The sequence below is a fragment of the Ascaphus truei genome, chromosome 6, assembly GCF_040206685.1.
Source record: "Ascaphus truei isolate aAscTru1 chromosome 6, aAscTru1.hap1, whole genome shotgun sequence".
In the NCBI taxonomy this organism is placed as follows: Eukaryota; Metazoa; Chordata; class Amphibia; order Anura; family Ascaphidae; genus Ascaphus; species Ascaphus truei.
The window spans coordinates 89,393,713-89,413,193 of NC_134488.1; the positions used below are offsets into that span (position 1 = coordinate 89,393,713).

General features: G+C 43.1%; 1 protein-coding gene across 4 annotated transcripts in view; it reads left to right on the forward strand.

Moving 5' to 3' along the window:
- LOC142497361 (uncharacterized) overlaps window positions 1-19,481 on the forward strand; it is a 132,141-nt gene that overhangs the window by 14,862 nt on the left and 97,798 nt on the right. For all 4 annotated transcript variants that reach the window (XR_012802239.1, XM_075605043.1, XM_075605045.1 and 1 more), the window contains exons 2-3: window positions 6,938-7,003; window positions 15,392-15,502. Coding sequence is in view for 3 of the 4 variants with exons in the window: in XM_075605043.1 (XP_075461158.1) it covers window positions 6,938-7,003; window positions 15,392-15,502 (177 nt within the window). In the remaining variant the exon portion in view is untranslated. The remainder of the gene's footprint in view (window positions 1-6,937; window positions 7,004-15,391; window positions 15,503-19,481) is intronic.

The following is a 19,481-nucleotide window of genomic DNA, read 5'->3' on the forward strand; positions in this document are numbered from 1 at the left end:
GTAATTAGTAAAAGCGAGATGGCTGCATTGAAAAGGTCAACATCTCAAGGAAGCAACAAACACTTTTTTCAATTAATGTATATGACATTCAGTTACATTGAGAATTGGAGTAATCAAGGTACAACTAGAACAATGTGTGCTTCAGGTAATTGCTCTGGCACCCTTATAACAATAAAACCAAACCCAATGTGAAATAAAGCATGTATCTGTAAAACATACATTTATTTACATTGTACACTAGCTGAGAGACCCGTCGCTGCCCGGGACCAAAACCTCCCGCTCCTTCCTCTCGCCACCCCCTCCCCCGCCCCCCGTTCCCCTCGTCTCTCTCTGCCTCCCCCCACCCATGCGCAGCTGTGGTCCTTCCCCCCCCCTGCTCCGGTCCCCCCCCCCCCCACGCGCAGCACACAGTGCCACACACACAAACCCAGTGAGACACATACACACACACAGTGTCACACACACACACACACACACACAGTGTCACACAGACACACAGTGTCACACACACACCCAGCCAGTGTCACACACATACACATACACACACGCACACACGCACACACACACAAATGTCCTCGGGCACCCACAACAAATGCAGTGAGGACTCGCCCGTTCCCCCCACCGGCGGACACCAGCCACCTCCTTACAGTCTTGGCGCTCCCACCGGTGCAGAAGGCGCCTCTCTCCTATCCGGGCGCTCTGACCGGTCGGTCCCGGGTGGGGGGCGGAGCATGCAGCGGAGGCCGCCGAGCGCACGGCAACCCGGAACGGAGCGTGAGCCGGCGTCGGGAGGAGGCTGAAGTGCCCGATGAGCGGGAGCAGCCGCAGGCTGGAACCCCAGTGTGTGCGCACTGCCAGGCCGCTGGAGCACACGTGCGCGCACCGCCAGGCCGCTGGAGCACACGTGTGCATGTGACAGGGGGGCACCGGGGAAAGGGGTGGGGGGCAGGGTCCGGGGTGGACCGACACAGGGGCAGTAGGGGGGGGGTGACACCCGGGGGGCATGGGTGTGCGCTACCCAGGGGGGCAGGTGGAGGTGATACCCGGGGGCAGGGGGACTCAGCGGGAGACAGGGACACAGAGTGGTGTGACCGGGGGTTGGGGGGTTGGTGGTGGGGGAGAGGTGAGGCCAAGCGGCGGGTGGTAGTGGTGTGACCGGGGGGAGGGGGGTTGGTGGTGGGGGAGAGGTGAGGCCAAGCGGCGGGTGGTAGTGTTGTGGATGGTCCTGCTAAGTGAGATTCCTAATCCAAGTGAGGGCAAGAGGTGCAATGTGAGGGGTGCGGGGGGTGCGTCCGTGGCCAATGACACAGAGGTAACACAGGGCCAATCACACAGGGGGAAGACATACACGCACAAACATTATTTGAGACTTATAGATATAGATGAATTCACTTTACGTCGTGTCATATTTATTAAGTGTTGCTAAGCCTCTGCGCCTTGCTGCGTATGCAAATGAATGGAATGGTGTGTAAGGAGCCGTAAGGCTTAGCACCGTTTAGTAAATCTAGGCCATTATGAATGTATACTTGTTAAAAAATGTTAACATATACATTTGACATAATTTTATATAATTACAAATACAAACATTTGTATTACGGGACAGAGAACAACCATTCTGCTTTTCCAAACCAATATTTGCTAATGAGTTAAGCAAACCCATGATCATGAAACCTAAGGAAAATCTGGCCTTGCAACTTTCCACTCTGCACTGCGCATTTTATTTATTCCTTATGTTTTTCAATTTCTAGGTGCTTATGCCTTTGATTTTGTGAGGACACGTAATACTGTACATCATGTATGTACTAAAAGTCAGCTAAAGTCTGTTTGTCTTTTATCCTTGTTCCTAATAGCACTACCTACATCCCAAATACAATGTGCACAGGTATGCAATGGTCTTCCAATGTTAGTGTACCTAATTAAATTGACATTTTCAGCTTTATAGACAAGAAAGGTTCCCATTTAAAAAAAGCATTATAAAATTAAAATGCAGCCGTCTGCGCCAGTCGCTATTTTTTTTTTTGTGGAATTTTTTTTTTTTTACATTTTCTTAAAAATCTATCCTTTTGCCCTTTCAGGGGGTGTTTTTATTTTTAGAGCTGATGCTTTGTTCAGGAGGTCAAAAATGGATGTCTCCCCAGAGCCCAGTGCATCCTGAGGTGGCCATCTTGTGCATAGTCGCACATGCGCAGTACGGACGCGAGCGGTGAACATCTGGAATTTAGGCTCCGCCTCAAGGGTCACTCAAGAGTCCTCAAGGGTCACCAACAGGTCAGGTTTTCAGGATATACCTTCAGCACAGGTGCTCAGTTGATGGCAATTTACAGATTTACATATTTGTATAGGTTTGCAGTTACACAAATTAGCAACGATTCCATTAGTCAACTTTCAACATATGACTATCTTACGAATTGTACCCTTTAATCAATCAATTAATCGATTAGTTAATCACTATCGACTAATGTCATTTTGTTTGTTACATTTAACTGTTAATATAAGGGTTCCGTATTTTATGAAAGGCTTTCACTCTGTTTCAGGAAGGCTTTTCTACCATATTTTTTGATGGGGTCATTTAGTTTTTTGACGCAGCCGAGATCAAGCATCTCGCCGCTGTTAAGATATGTGAGATCAGTTTACTGCTTGAATGATTTATATTTTCATCTGGATGGCTGGGATAATAATTAGCGTGTCCCATGTGATGCTAATTTCCACTGTTTCTTCAATCAGTCCTTGTACCATGTTCCAAAATCGTTGGGCTTTGGAGCAGAACCACCAAATATGCATAAAGTCAACTACCTGGCCACAATTCCTCCAACACAATTGGGAGGTCCCTGGCTGTATTACACTTAATTTTTGGAGTGTTAAGTACCATTTGAAGATTCATTTATATATATTTTCTTTAGTTGTGGTGCATATAAATGGCTTTAAGGCTACTGTCCAAATATCTTCCCAGACTTTTGTAGGTTATTTCAGTATTGAGATCTTGTTCCTATTATTTCATGTAGTCCTGATCAGGCATATCTCCCCATTGGTCTAGTTCTTGGTAAATTATGGATACAAGTCTTTTTTGATAAGCCCTTTTCCTACATAGGCTTCTGAATGTTGTGGAGGGTGGGAAGGTTGTCTGAGGAAATGTGTGATGAAGATATTTATAAGGCCCACCTCATACACTCCGCTTGTTTGCGAGAGTGCGAGCTCCATCCGTGCCGCGCTGCTTTAGCATAGGAGATTTGTGCTCATAGTGTTGTAGGCGTTTGGGGGCGTGGCGGGGGCATGGCGGACGTGTCACAAAGCTGGTTCGCCCGCATTGGCTGAACCAGCTCACGTCACACGGCAGTCGCCTGAGAAGACAAAATGTATTGTCTTCTTAAAACACTGACACGTCAACGCGCTATGTCCAGTCAGACACTTGGCTAACTACTATAGCCAAGTACTGCATTGGGCATGATGTGTGCGCACGCATGCAAGCTCGCGCACGTAGTGACACCACAGCATAAGCTCGGCCTAAAATTATCTGTTGGGGAGAGAATATTTTAGACTTGAAAGTTTTGCTTAAACAATGATTGTTCATTTTTTCGCAAAGAAGATGCCTAAGTATTTAATCAGTGTTTCCTTCCATTTGTAGTTAAAATTAGCTTAATTAACTTCACCTCGTGTTTTGGCAAGGTTAGCTTTATTACATATCTGGGTTTGTTTTGGAGCCTGATAAGAATCCAAACTACAAGAACAGCCTATAGGTTTGGGATGGAAGTTAAAGGGTTCTTTATAGTCAATATGCTGTCAGAAGTGAAAAGAGATACTTTATATGTTACACTTCCAACTTTCTTTCATTGTATATTTGGGTTTCCATTATGTTATATGCTAACAATAAGCTTTTTAAGTAATTTTTTTAGAGTTCGTTTGTAAACATGGTAAGCAGATACTTGAGGGGTTTAATTTCTTCTAGCGACTCCATTTAATCTGATGCGACTGTGTATATAACAAGAATTTGCACAGGCAAAGCACCCATCTGTCCCCCACCTACTCCTTGCTTTTATTAGATTTTTGATAAGGACAAGGTGGTATAACAATGGGCCGGGGAAACGCTTCCTCATTCGGAAGGTCAAGAGTAACTGTAAATCATGCTTATTTTCCAAGAGACAAAAGTTGCTAACGCCTTGCTTCATGCTCGGTCATATTTGTGTAAGAGAGGTAGTTAGTCTGTTAGTTTTTTTTTTACAATCTGTTGTTTCTAGGTCACCTGCCAGGGATTGCACCTATAAGTGTGTAACGGGTATTCCACCCCACCCAATTGCATATATACATATATAGGGGGTTCGTAGACCATACAGCGTTACCAGGGGTGTGGTGCTTTACCTGTTGGCTCGCAGGAGGGCTGAGCTTCCGCTAAGGGAAACCTGGGGCAATTATAGGATACTATGAGTAACCACGTACTCGGTGCAGCGCCTCCACCTGCGATGGCTCCCACCAGAGTGGGAGTGGTTCCTCGCAGGAGAATACACAATAACCACGTACAACGGAATTGATAATGACTAATACCTTTACTAACATGCATAAAAGGCATATAACATCAACACATAACCACAGGTGTCCCTCGCTAAGGGCAACCTGACTACAGCGTCTCGCTGGACGCTAACCTATGCGTCACGGCGGACGCTAACCTTATGCGTCACGGCGGACGCTAATCTTCCAAAGAGTGATCCCACCCCGGGTCCAATAACCCCAACCCAATGTCTCGCACTCTCAAGTCATATACCAATGTGTGTGTGTGACTGCGCAGCCACTATGTCTGGTGATAGGCCTTGTTGGTGCACGTGAGTTTGCGGGTTACCTGCCCTGGCTCCAGCCACGGGTGCTGCTCTACAACTGGGGTTGAGTCGCCGGGATATCCTCCAACGCGTGGGGTGAATTCCGGCGTGGATAATATCACCGCAGCTCTGCACAGTCTGTACTTTGGCGAGGGTCTGTCTGCTGCCAGCAGGCCGCAGTCACTGCTAGCTTGGTCTCCGTGGAGATAGTCCAGCTCCCTTTTAGCAACAATCAATATGCTTTACTCACTAACTAATAAATAGATAATGGGGCAGAGTCCCTAACCTAGGGCCTGTCCCTACAATAATCAGCTAGGATGACTCAGGGCTATCTGGGGCCTAGGGGATTGCTGGCCTAGTGCAGAGAGTCACTGACTCCTGCACCCTACCTCCTTCCCCTAGCTGGTCCAGTCACCAACTGCCATCATGCTCTCTGCCCGTGAAATGTATCAATCTCCCCTCTAGGGAGATTCTTCAGCCCTATTGGCTCCCTGGCGTCACGTGGGGCGCTGCTGGGGCTCATGGGACTTGTAGTCCTCTTAAAGAGCCTTCCCTGGTAGGCTAGGGCTTCACGGGCTGATTCTTTCTCTACACTACCCTCTGCGCATGCGCGAACTAAGGGGCAATGGCGGCGCCCTGTCCGCCCGGCTCCGAGACCGCCGGGATCCCCGTGACGCGCGTGCGGCCGGTTGCCAAGGCGGAAGGCAGCGAGGTAAATGAACAGGCTAGCCTCCAGAACAGGGAAGCCACAGGGATGGCCCACGAATAAAGAAGGCTCAGCAACAGGCTAGGCACAGCAACAGGGAAGGCTCACGAACAAGAAAGGCTCAGCTACTAGAACCCAAGGTGGCCAGGTACACAGGGAAGGCTCACGAAAAGGAAGGCTCAGTAAGGTGGCCAGGAAAACAGGGAAACATATGCAATGCTCAGGCAGGGACTGGAAGTCACTGGCTGCTATTTGAGCCCTTGAAAAGGCACAGCCAATATAGCCGGCTGCCAATAAACAAAATGTCCACAGCAGCCAAGTAAGGGCGGGTTCCAGCCTGGATTGGAACTCTTACAGTCATATAATGTCACTGCGTCATTTGAAGCCGGTCAGCATGGCAACGCAACACTGCAGGAGGCAGGCTGGTCTGGAGAAGGTAAGACCCACCCCCTCCTTACACACCTCAACTTGGAGTGAGAAGCTGTCCTACCGGTCCAGGGGTCCCACACTCCCTCCTGCTTCCCCTTCCGGTCGGGTGGAAGTTAGATCCTGGCGTCGATGAGAGGAGGGAGCGCGTGGCCTCCGGGGCCCAAAGTGACCGCCTTGCTCACCTTACCCTAAGGCCGGCCCTGAGTCATAACTAGGTGCCACCATGTCAGTATGAAAATATAATGGCTGTACACTGCAGTTGAGGCTGTAGACATGTCATTCCCGGTGACTTTGGGGGTGGAGTTATGATCCCATTCAAATTCTTTTTCCCCCCACAGTCGGTAGTAGCATGGCTAAGCAGCCTGCACCCAAATTTAGTGAATGTGGAACCCTGATGTTGAATATTTGTTATCATGTTTATATCTAATCCAGAGCAATTACATGTTACTAAACTAGGCTACTGCTGGTCAAGAAATCTACATTCTGCAGATCATAATTGGTCTGTTTACTGTAATCTTGTTGCATCCTCGTCAAAGTCTCCAGACTGCCGAAGCAAACAACAGTCCAAAGTATAAGTATTTAAATGTATTTAAAAAAATGAAATAAATATAGTGTATCTTTTTGTTGTTGTATTTCCTAGTGTTGCTGCCAGATGGCTTTGGTAAACCCCTTATCTCTTGTGGTATTGGCAATGCAAAAAAAGTTCAGATACGTTTAAAACCTCAGGTCCTTATTCTATAAGTGCGATAGCGCTGATCTGCCATTGTAGCACGGAAAGCCCCATTGACGTCAATAGCTCTTTCCATATGATAGAGCCATATCTGCACGACCACACTTTATAGGATAAGGGCCGTAGTTGTACAATTGTTAATGCATCTACAGAAATGTGAGTATCTATTAATAAGTTTTCCATTATGTTACCTTGTAGTTGCAGTACTATGCCCAACATCATAGTGTAATTATTCACATGTTCCTTGATTTTATTTTTATTATGCAGAAATCCAGGAACAACGAAGATTCAACTAAGAGACCAAACAACCAGTGCGACTTAGACTTTGATACAGTAAGTGTTATATATTGAATTCATGTTCCAAAAATAGTCTTTATCCTTTGTCAACATTAATGCATAAATATTTAGATCAGATTAATATTCAAGAGGAAATAATTCACAAACAGTGGTGGATTTCCCATTGGGCCGCCAGCAAAATTTGGGGGTGACATACAGAGGCCCGCTCTTTTCCCCACTGATTGCCGGGTGAGAGCGTGAGGCCTCTGTATAGGTCTCATACCTTCTCCTCCGGGGCGCTCTCTTCCTTCTGCTGCATGCTACGACATCACATGGCGACGCATTGCCGTGACATCACATGGCAGAGCATTGTCATGGAAACGCGGCGGGACTTTGCAGCTTCATTTGATGCTGCAGAAGGAACAGGGTGGCGCTGCAGGAAGAGGCGGCCCGGGGTAAGTGCCTATGGGCGGCAACATTTTAAATCCGCTACTGTTCCCAATCTAGTAGAAGCTGCACCATGGAAAGTAATTCTCTTGAAGTGATTACGCTTCTGTACTGCCATATATTGTATGAGACTCCCTTCTGAAAACTAGAGACCGTTCCTCAGAGCAGTCTATTTCTCCTGACCACCATCCACTGTGAACGATTTATAAAGTCAATTGAAGGGCTATACTCAGAAATATGTGCAAAGAAAAATGTGTCTAATTTAAAGAGGTAAAAAGAAAGCAGTGTAACATGTCTATATGTATTTATGTATGTGTATATTTATTTATATCTCAAACAAAATATGGTAACATAAAATAAATATATGAATAAAGGGAATGAAAATATAATGCGTGCATGAAACATACAAGTACACTATAGGAAAGGGTATCCTTGATCTGGAGAGTTTACAATCTAAGTTGTATGTTGATAGATTTAGGGGATAATTCTGTATAATCCTAAGCGGTTGTTTGGGACATTTTCAGCCCCAAAACAACCATTGCAGTTTATGTTACTTTTTATACCCAAAACAGCCAATGGCCACTTTAGAGTATCTAGCTATACCCCCTTAAAGGCATAGAAGATGAAGGCATACAGTAGAGGCAACTCTTATTCTAACAAAAACCAGTGGCAATTCCCAAAAAAAACCAGCAAACACCCAGGTACATTCTGAATACAAGCCTTAAACTTTCCTTAAACTAGCCCCAGCATTTCTGCATTGATTAATGGCCTATCAGATTAACAGCGGGGGTCCCTTGCAGTCCCATTCAAACTGAATTGGACTGCCAGGGATCCCTGCTGTGTTAATCCTATGGGTCGTTAGTCAATGCAGAAATGCCTTAAACGTGCCTCAAACTAGCCCAGAACATACCCAGCACATACCCAGCACATACCCAGAATGTAACCCGGCTAGTTTACGGCAAATGTTAGAATAAACGTTGCCTCTACTGTAAGTGCAGTGGGTGCAGTGGCGAATTTAGCATTTTGCCGCTCGTAGGCTATAAATTTATTGCTGCCCTTATAATTTCAAAGTCAGTAGCATTGCAAAACTACAAAAAAAACACATTTACAGGCATACCCCGGTTTAAGGACACTCACTTTAAGTACACTCGCGAGTAAGGACATATTGCACAATAGGCAAACAGCAGTTCACGCATGCGCCTGTCAGCACGTCATGGACAGCAATACCGGCTCCCTACCTGTACCGAAGCTGTGCGCAAGTGGGGAGACTATAGAGCCTGTTACAAATGCGTTATTTACATCAGTTATGCATATATATGACGATTGCAGTACAGTACATGCATCGATAAGTGGGAAAAAGCTAGTGCTTCACTTTAAGGACATTTTCGCTTTACATACATGATCCGGTCCCATTGCGTATGTTAATGCGGGGTATACCTGTACATTGTTTTGTTTATTACATTCTGAACTTACTTTGAAATGTATAAAGCACAACGCCTCGCCTTTCGGCCAATGATTTGATGATGTCGTCGTAAAACATTGATGAGAATATCTCGGATTCAATTAACAGAATTGCCAAGACGTTTAATCTGTCTTCTGACATTTTTTTATCCTAAATAATTTTTTATCCACCCAAGACACAGGAAAAAACGTTCTGCAGTACAATTTGTGGCTGCTGCGCTTCTAAAAACCCAATGTCTATATTTGGATACAGATCATTGAGCCAATTCTTACCGTATCCATTTGCATGTCTTGCACTGACACTGACATGTTTTCCTCCAGGTGTAAGGCTGGGATTATAGTACCTGCGCGACGGAGCGCATAGCCTCGCAAACTCCTGCAGCCCCAGCGATCTCTAAACTTGGCTGCAGAAGATTGGGGAGGTGCGGCGGAGGCGTGGCGGACGCGTCATGAAGCTGGTTCGCCCTCATTGGCTGAACCGCTCATGTGACGCAGACGTCACGCAGGTGTGCTTGGAAAGACAATTTTTTTGTCTTTTCAAAACGTGGTTGCGCCATTGGAATCCCCCATGTGCGCGTGCGCGCCAGCACTAGATGCACTGTCATGGGGAGCCAGGTAATATCTTTGTGGCGATCGTGTTCACTATAATTCCAGCCTAAGTGCTTGCGTATAAGTGAAACTATTTTCAATATCTTCTGGAAAGCTTTTACAAAGATGGGTAGCACGTTTTCTTATTTCTGCTGAATTCAAATCTCTTAATTTGATAATCACAGAGAATTTATCATTCAAGAGTTCATACGCAGAACGTCGTTTTTCTAGTTACATAGTTACATAGTAACATAGTAGATGAGGTTGAAAAAAGACATACGTCCATCAAGTTCAACCTATGCTAAATTTAGACAACAAATACTTTATCCTATATCTATACTTACTTATTGATCCAGAGGAAGGCAAACAAAAAAAACATTAAGGGGAAAAATTAATTCCTTCCTGACTCCAAGAATTGACAATCGGATTAATCCCTGGATCAATATTCTTCCCATGTTTACTTATTTGGTATATCCCTGTATACCTTTCTTTTCTAAAAAGATGTCCAACCTTTTTTTGAACAAATCTATTGTATCTGCCATCACAGTCTCCATGGGTAATGAATTCCACATTTTAACGGCCCTTACTGTAAAAAAAAAACCCTTTCCTTTGTTGCTGGTGAAATCTCCTTTCCTCCAACCTTAAGGGATGACCCCGTGTCCTTTGTACTGCCCGTGGGATGAATAGTTAATTTGAAAGCTTCTTGTACTGTCCCCGAATATATTTGTATATAGTTATCATATCCCCTTTTAGACGCCTCTTTTCTAATGTAAATAAATCTAATTTAGCTAGCATAAGCTGGATTGTCCACCCCCTTGATTAATGTGGTGGCTCTGCACTCTCTCTAGTTCCATAATGTATTTTCTAAGGAGTGGTGTCCAAAATTGTACTCCATATTCATGGTGTGGTCTTTCTAATGCTTTGTAAAGGGGCATAATTATGTTTACTTCCCTTCCATCCATTGCCCGTTTTAATGCGAGATAAGATCTTGTTATCCTTTGCAACTACTGCAAGACTTTTGGCACTATTGCTAAGCCTGCTGTCTACAAGCACTCCTAAATCCTTCTCCATCAAGGATTCCCCCAATTTATCCCCATTTAATTTGTAAGTTGCCTGTTTATTCTTGCATCCCAAATGCATAACCTTACATTTATCTGTATTAAACCTCACCTGCCATTTACCTGCCCAAGTTTCCAGTCTCTCCAAGTCTTTCTGGAGAGAAATTACATCCTGCTCTGATTCTACTACTGTACCTTACACCAGGGGAACGCAAACTTTTAGTGCTGCGCCCCCCTGTCTCCCCCTGGCTCTCGCGCCTCCCCGCCTACCTTCGTCCGCGTCAGATGACACTGGGGGGTCATGTGACATCACATCACGTTGGAGTGGGCAAGGGGTGAGATCGAGGAATCAGAAAAGGAACAAGTTCTAAAATAGTGGCCATCTTTGTGGGTGGAGTCTGTCCATTGGTGGAGTCCAAAAGTGGATGTTAAAGATCAAAGACGAAATGCCCTGGAGGCCATCAATGTACCAGTTGAAATACTCCAGTAAGAGAGTGTAAGAGTCAGAGGAGAGGGAGAAGGAAAGCCATGATTCAAAGTCTGAGAGGAAAGTAGAGGTAGAGGATGTAGAAGTAGGTTTATTTATATTTGTTTGTCCAAAATGAAATTGTAGATAGATTTATCTTTTTGAATGTGTCATGTTTCTAACACAGATCATCAAATACACATATCCTCTAGGTCAGGGGAGCGCAAACTTTTTTCCCTGTGTCCACCCTGCCGGCAGTTCCCCTCTCTCCGCGGCCCCCGCCCCCTCCCCCCCCCCCCACTCTTACCTCGGCGTCATGACATCACATTGCCATGGCAACGTGACATCACATGACCTTGCGGCGATGCGTCTAAGAAGCCGCCGGAGCCAAGGTAAGTGAGGTTTACAGAGACCTTCGGCGCTTCCCCGACACTTAATTTAAGTGCCTCCGGGAAGCGCACAGGGCCTCTGTAAACCCCGCGCCCCCCGCCGTCAGTCACTTTATTAAGAATAACTTTTTTTTCTATTTTGCTATTGCATATGTGGAATTAGTAAAGCACACTTAAAACAATTATATATTGTCATTGAATGCCTGCTCCAGGTGTTTGCTCCCTTGTAGTCAAATACCTGGAGAATCATTAGGATCCTCTGGATCTTAGGTGGAAGTGAATATAACGACACTGGTATTAGTTTGGATCTGCGAGGTTTAACAACTGATCAAAGCAATTTCCATGGTTGTGTGCAGCGGGACATCTGAAGAAGTGACTCAATGAGTAAAGACACCGACTCTGTAAACAATGACACGGAGTTTGAATTAGGTCAAGCCTGGTTCAAATCCCAGCGTCAGCGGTCAAGAACATTTGGTCACAGCCATTTTGCTGAACCAAATGGCCACCACCGCTTCGCCGCGACTCACCCACCACCAGAATCTGCTGCTAAGGGTAAGTACCTAAACCCCCTACCCTAACCCCGTGCACAAGGTGATACCTTCACAGCATAATGCATTGCAGTCAGAGAGAGATTTTCTTCTAAAATGAATTAACGCTGCAGCTGAAACCCAGTGTGATGTGTTTCTGTTGTCTGGAAATCACTTAATGGTGTTGTCACACTGAGAACGGTTGGTTTAAGTGTTATGAACCAGAGCAGTGGTGCGCAAATTTTTTGCCACTCCCCCCCCCCCCCCACCTCCCGCCTGCTTTCCCCCACTGGTCGCACCCCACCTTACCTAGTCTGAAGCGTCAAATGACGCCGCAGGGTCACTTAAAATAATGTCACTTGACCTATGACGCTGCGTTGTCACACAAGCCGACTGAGTCACGGTAAGGTAAGTTACAGAGTCCTTGCGCGGTCCCCCGGCATTTTATTTAAATGCCTTGGGGAAGAGCGTGGGGCTTCTGCAACTGCCGCCCCCCCAAAAAATTCTCACGCCCCCCAGTTTGTGCACCCCTGACCTAGAGTACAGAAGCACCATTTACAAAGTGTGAAGGCTGTTCTACTTAGGCTACGCTTATAGCGCCGGTGACGTTGACGTCAGGCTGCGGTCGCTGGAAAAATCAAATTGAGATGACTTTCAGCGATCGCGACCAAGCCGTCGCTCTATCACGCCGTCGCGTCACACTTACTAGAAGCGCACGCAACGGTGGCTATGCATTTGTTTTGACGCGATGTCGCTGTCGCCGGCACTATAAGCGGAGCTTTACTCAGCACCATAACTCACTGATGTTGAGTAAGGGTTATTGCATCTTTATACAATCCATGGCATATCTGTAGTTCTTTACTGGTGACGTGAGCTTCTGTCATTGAGGAGGTGTCAGGAAAAATTACTCATTGTATCTGCCTCTTACAGAGTTGGGTGTATTGCTCCCTTGTTGCTAATTGAGTCATGCCCAGTAAATGAGTACCTGGTTCTCCCTGGGCTGAGGTAGCAAACCATTTATCATTTGGCCAAACTGCCTGACCTCTCACTTGGTGTTCTCTGCTGTGGAATGGAACATTTTGGTCGTGGTCGTTTCGCTGCGACCAAATGGCCACCACCGCGACTCACCCCACCACCAGCCACTTCACCGCTAAGGGTAAAAGCCTAAACCTCCTACCCTAAGCCCTTACCTTAAATCCCCCTACCCTAACCGCTAAAAACCCTTAAATAACCCCCTACCCTAACCGCTACAACCCCTTAAATTAACCCCCTACCCTAAACAGTCATTACACTTACCTTAGAAGCGACCTGCGGCGGGTCGGTTGCAGCGTAGGGTCCGTCTGTAGCAAAGCGGCGGCCATTTGGTCGCGGCAAAATAGCTGTGACCAAATGTCCCATTCCGCAGTGTCCGCTCCTTCTGACCTTGGGCAAGTCGCTGTCAGTTTTTGAGTAGTGGCTGTGGTTTGACATGAGACTATATCAATTGCTATACATTTGCCATAAATTGTAACACCTTTTAATTGTAACATTGAAAAGATATCGCAATAAATAGTGCAAATAACCTTTCTCTACGACCAATAGAGCTTCTGGAAGTTTGAAATGTGTGTTGGTTAAAGCAGGAATCCATGTTGTATTTCTTGCTTTTTTGTTGTTCTGCAATTGAATCAGGGGGTCTCTGGAGATGCACCCCATTAATTTCAGCTCTGGAGACCCCCTGCTTCCAGAGATACTTACCTCTGTAGGAGGTGCCAGTATCTCTGTGAAGTTTAAATGTCCAGGTCACATAGGCCAATAGGAAGCCTCAAAGGTTTACGTCAGCTTCCTATTGGCTTACGTGATGAAGTTCAATTAAACGCCGCCATTTCGTTAGGCACACAGGCTCCCTGACTGCAGAGATACCAGCATCCCCTACGTAGGTAGTGTCTCTGGAAGCAGGGGGTCCCCGGAGCTGAAATTAATGGGTTTCAGTTTCGGAGACCCCCTGCTTCAATCCTGTAACAACAACAAAAAACAAGAAATGCTTCTGTAACTCTTTCTTAATCCCCCTCCCCCTTCCCTACTGACAAAAGTACAAAGTGCAATGATATATTTTTGCTATATCTAGAATGAAAATGCCTCTTTTTAATTTGCCATTTTAATGGCAAAATATTTTCTTTTTCTCTGATGCATAGACTTCAAAACTCAGCTGAAACGTGCTCTTTGCTGGCTACTGTATGTTAGAATCACTTTCTGTTGTCAAACAAAATGAAGAAAAATATTGTCTAGTAATGATTGCACTTTGGGCAAAGTGCTTGGGAACTTTTTGGTAGCTGGTGGAGTACGATCAAATGTGATATTCTGATCTATGAATTTAGCCGTGTTTCAGGTCCTATACAGGCATACCCCGGTTTAAGGACACTCACTTTAAGTACACTCGCGAGTAAGTACATATCGCTCAATAGGAAAACGGCAGCTCACGCATGCACCTGTCAGCACGTCCTGAACAGCAATACCGGCTCCCTACCTGTATCGAAGCTGTGCGCAAGCGGGGAGACTATAGAGCCTGTTACAAATGCGTTATTTACATCAGTTATGCATGTATATAACGATTGCAGTACAGTACATGCATCGATAAGTGGGGAAAAGGTAGTGCTTCACTTTAAGTACATTTTCGGTTTACATACATACTCCGGTCCCATTGCGTACGTTAATGCGGGGTATGCCTGTACTGCCACATAATACTGTACCAGCATTAATCTTTCTGGTCATCTTAGATCAGTCATTGTTGGGCTACCTGCCCAATGCACCAGACAAGATAACATTATTCTCTGATAAAGTACAATCAACATGTACTCTACTGGGAACCTGCAGTACCATTCCATAGATTGGGTTTTTTCATGGCATCCTGAAATAATAACAATAATGCTTCACGTCCCCTGCTTTATCAATGCATTGTAATAAACATGTTTTTCAAACTGCCAAAGGTAAAAAGAAGACATTTCCGTTTCATTGAATGTTAATAAAAAATATTATGTGAAATTAAGTGACACTTTCAATGTGCAGCTCTACATCGTTATTGTAGTTGAATAAAGTGTAAGCGCTCAGCCATATAACCACTTCTGTCTCGTTACGTTTCATAGCTTTTTTTAATGAAGTCCTGAAAGTCTAACTGTGCAACAAATATCACTGAATATACAATATATACTGCTTTTGTTGTGTAACAGTTAGGGGGTCAGTTCAAGCTGGGGGAAAGGTTCAAATGCAATTTCCATGTCACTGTAGTCAGGGATAAATTCTGTGGCTGTTTTTTTTTAAATATTAATGTGGACAAATTGCCTTGAAGTCTTGAAATGGCAAGTGATGAAGGTTTGTAAACAAAACTGTATTTTTGGACTGTGTAAGTTGCACTGCACTGAGTCTTTCAGGCACTACTGGTTTATTAAACATTGTAGTACAGAATGTTAACCTAGTTGTGGACATACTTTTTCAGTTATCATGCCATAAAAAGATAACACTTTCCTTTGCTGCAGCCGAGGCCTGACGAAGGGGAAGTGAAATGTGTGAATATTCTGATCGTGGGTGCCGGAAGTCGTGGAAAGTGCTACTCATATTATGCTGTGAATTTCCCCAAACGAATGAAGGTAAAAAGGTCACGTCTCACAAAGTACCACCATTTCCTTTCGGTGTCCAGCTAACGACCCTTTGTGGAAGCAAACTGCTTTATAACATAGTACGAGCCATTGTCATGTCTAGGTCACAACAGAGCAATCTCCCCCCAGTCACCTTGCAGGAGCTAACCTACTACAACTTCATTTTATTCACAAGCTCCGAGTATTCATGTATCTTCTGCTTTTCCAGATATCATTCCCTTCCAGCAATTACGTTTAACATTTGAAAATTGCAGAACCCTTTAAAAAATGTATTGTGACTTGTCACAACCCCCAGCTTACCCATCCTATGTGCATAAAAGTACTATCTCTTCACTAAGGCATATTGTTTGTAAAATAAAGCAACATCTTTCTAAACCATATCTACTGTCAGTTAAAACATGAATATTTCAATCAAAAACATCCCCCCCAAGCCCCCATCCCCTGAAAAATGATGGTGTCTTACAAAGTAAAATATTTGCCTTGGCCACATTATTTTCAGTGAAGCGTCCAACTTTCTAGTTAGCTCCCAGGGTTCACAGAGCACCGGTTCAAACCGCTGCATGATACAGTATCTGATATTTTACATATATTTATAGATGCTAATATGAAGAAACGAATACTACACTGGTTTCAGTCCTGGCAGTCATATGGGAACAAGGACAATCCCCCGAGGACCAAAGTGAACCAATGCCAAGGACATATTTGTGATTCCTTTTTACCTAAATCTGACACCTTTCAGTAGTTTTAAATATGTTCTTAAAGTTAGTTTTTAGTTTTTAGACATGGTGAGTAGAGACTTGGCAGCAGTTTACTTTCCTCTGGCTGTACCCTTTGTATGATTGCACAGGTAAAGCTCCCCTCCCCTCCTCCTATCTTTATTGGCTCTCAGGTAAGGACAGGGTGGGGGAGAAGGGTAAAGAAAACACTTGAATGACAAATACTTCCTCATTTAGGGGGTCCTTAAAAACATTCAGCTTGTAAATAATGAAAATTAAAGTGGACAAACCTTTGCTATTAGCATGGTTAGAATTGTCAAAGGAGGCCATTAAGACTGTTTAATTGGTTTAAAAATGTTGTTTTCTGGTTGAGTATGTGGGGTTTCATCTATAAACGTTAAAAGTATTGTGTTCTTCCTTCCACCTTAGGCCGTGATTATAATTGTGGCGCTCGTGCGCGCGATGCCGTGCGCCACCAAAACAAATGAATGTTTTCAATTGTGCGCGCGCGAACGACGCATCCAAGCACATACATTTTGAGCAGGCACCTGAAATTGATATTGCTGCGCGACGGCCGCATCACGTGAGCGGTTCAGCCAATAAGGGTGAACCGCTCACGTGACATCATGGCCACGCCCCCCACCACGCCTCCCTGTCACCACCCGATGCCTCCAGCCTGCACTGCAGGTTTCACGCGTGTGCACACCTACTATAATCAAGGCCTTATTCTGTTGCACTAACCTTATACTGTACTTACTGCACCTCCAGCTATGAAGTATGCATTCCAAACAAGCATCCCTGCAAAACATTTACAAGGCTTGCTGCTACAATGTGTGTTTCACTCTGTTAAATATTAGTGGATCTTAAGTATGTCACAGAGGTAATATCAAAGAATGTAAATTGTTTTGTTGCAATGGAGATTGAAGAATCTGCCCAGCTTGCTAAATTACTAGATCTCTCTTTACTGTATGTTTAAGTAACTCCTTCAATGGCAAAAGGGAGATCTTTTTAATTATGAAACCCCATTTCACATTATTTACCAACTAAGAATACATATGCAATACATATTCTAGTAATAAGCATTAAGCAGGTTGTAAAATGAGAAAACACAACTTTTTTATTTGCGGTTTCATGAACCGTAATTTGCTAATAATTTCTCAATAGTAACAAAATGCATCACCGCTTAATACATCTAATAACTGTTTTAATGATGCATGTTAGCTCTTTGTGTTTATTATAATTAACCCGAAGAATGTACGTTTATGCTTTCTATAGGGCAGAGTAAACATTCTCTGTGACTGAATTATGAAAAGTGGAAAGAGTACAGAGATAAACAAGTATAAGTTTAATAATGCCAATCATAATGCACAGAGCTATATAGAGAAGGCTTTTATTGATTGAATACAACATTATTTATTTGACTTGTACAAATCCTGATACAACATTTATAAGATAAAAAAAAATGCCCCCAAAACATCCCAGGATATGAATTAACTGGAAGAAATGAGGCCATTACTAGGAAGGGATAAAGACATGCTGTATTTAGAGCGTTGTCGGTAGCTCAAATTGCTCAGTAATTATTTTTCTTAGCACAATATCCTGCAGGCTGTGTGCATTACCTTTCCCTGTAAAATGTGTTGGGGTTTTTAGCTGTATGAAGGGTTATGAAAAGGTAAACCAGTAAATAGATGGTTTTGTGCAATTTTGTTTACTGTCATTTTATGGAACACTAAGATGAAAGAATGAAGAACCCAGTGCTAAGAAGTTAGGATCTCGAACTGTACAAACACTGCACAAACAATTGTACAAAAGACACACTGCAGACACGTTGCAGTAAGTGTCAGACTTGCATGGTAACACTGATTTTCTTTACACTATTTTCAATATTAAACAATTTACAACATAGATCAGTGTGTGTTATCACATGCTGTTCAATTAACTTGGGACGTTTGTTAAATTGTGGTAAAAAAAAATTAAGAAATGCTCAAGCTTTAACTATTGCCAAACAGCATTGATGCTGCACTGATGATAAAATAGCTATATCTAACTGCTATCTAATTATTGAAATGCAAAAATATATTTTTTGTCTATTAAAAAAGACCTTGTTGTAGAAATGGTGGTAAGCGTATATGTATATATTTATATTGAAAGAATGGCATAAAATGTTATGTATATACACAAAGCTTCGTATGACAATTTTTTTTATATATATACTGTATATACATATATTTATATATATATCTATATATATAAAATTGTATTTTTTGGCAGGTTATCTTTTGATCTATAATATTCTAAATGTAATATTCAAATATAAACAACTTTAGGAAATGATATACAAATACGACCCAATAACTACAGTTTTTATCACCATGTTATTTTAAGATACTTTAGATGTGCTTTGCACATGTACATGTTTTTTTTTATGCGATTAGTTTAATCAACATCATATTTTATTTACGAGCATTCCAACAAGCTATTTTCTTTGCAACTAATTCTCTATTTAGAAGTGTGGAAGTAAATGTTGTTACTACATAATGATTATTACTGCAAAAACTGGTCAATAGAAAAGGATGTATGAGTATTGTAGAGGCTTATTATAGATGAGCTACTTCACCATTGGAAATAAAGAGGGTATTACATTCAGAGCATAAATGACATTGAATTTGAAGTGAATGAATGATTGCAGTGTTGTTCAGTGATTGTGAATGATGAAATAGAATATTCTATTTTAAAGATTTGCATAAAGATTTGCATTCCTGGAAATGTCATATTCTGAAACCTCAATTTTGTCAAATACTAGCTTATGAGGATACCTTACAATAAAATATGTTCAATTAGATTGGTAAAGCTGTGTTATTCTTATGTCAGATACATTTTTTTTCAACAGATTAATGTAAACATGAAAAGGGTATATTTTCATTTCATACTTTATTTTTCCATTCAATAAATGATATTAAAAGAACATTTCCCCCAAAGTGCTGTGTTAGTACTAACAGACTTTTTAATAGCTCTTTCCAATGTGTTCCACTCGCTTCAATAGAGAATAAAATGGAAGAAATATCATACAAGACTTACGTTAATTCAGTTTCAGCTGCAGGAGGACAACTTATAAAGACTATGGTAAAAATATATATATAAATATTAATCAAGAATAGATAATCTACTTTTTCAATTCAGATAAGAAAATAGAGAAATAAAATCACCTTTAATTGTGCCCCAAAATACCATGCTTATTGCACTTCAAATGACCA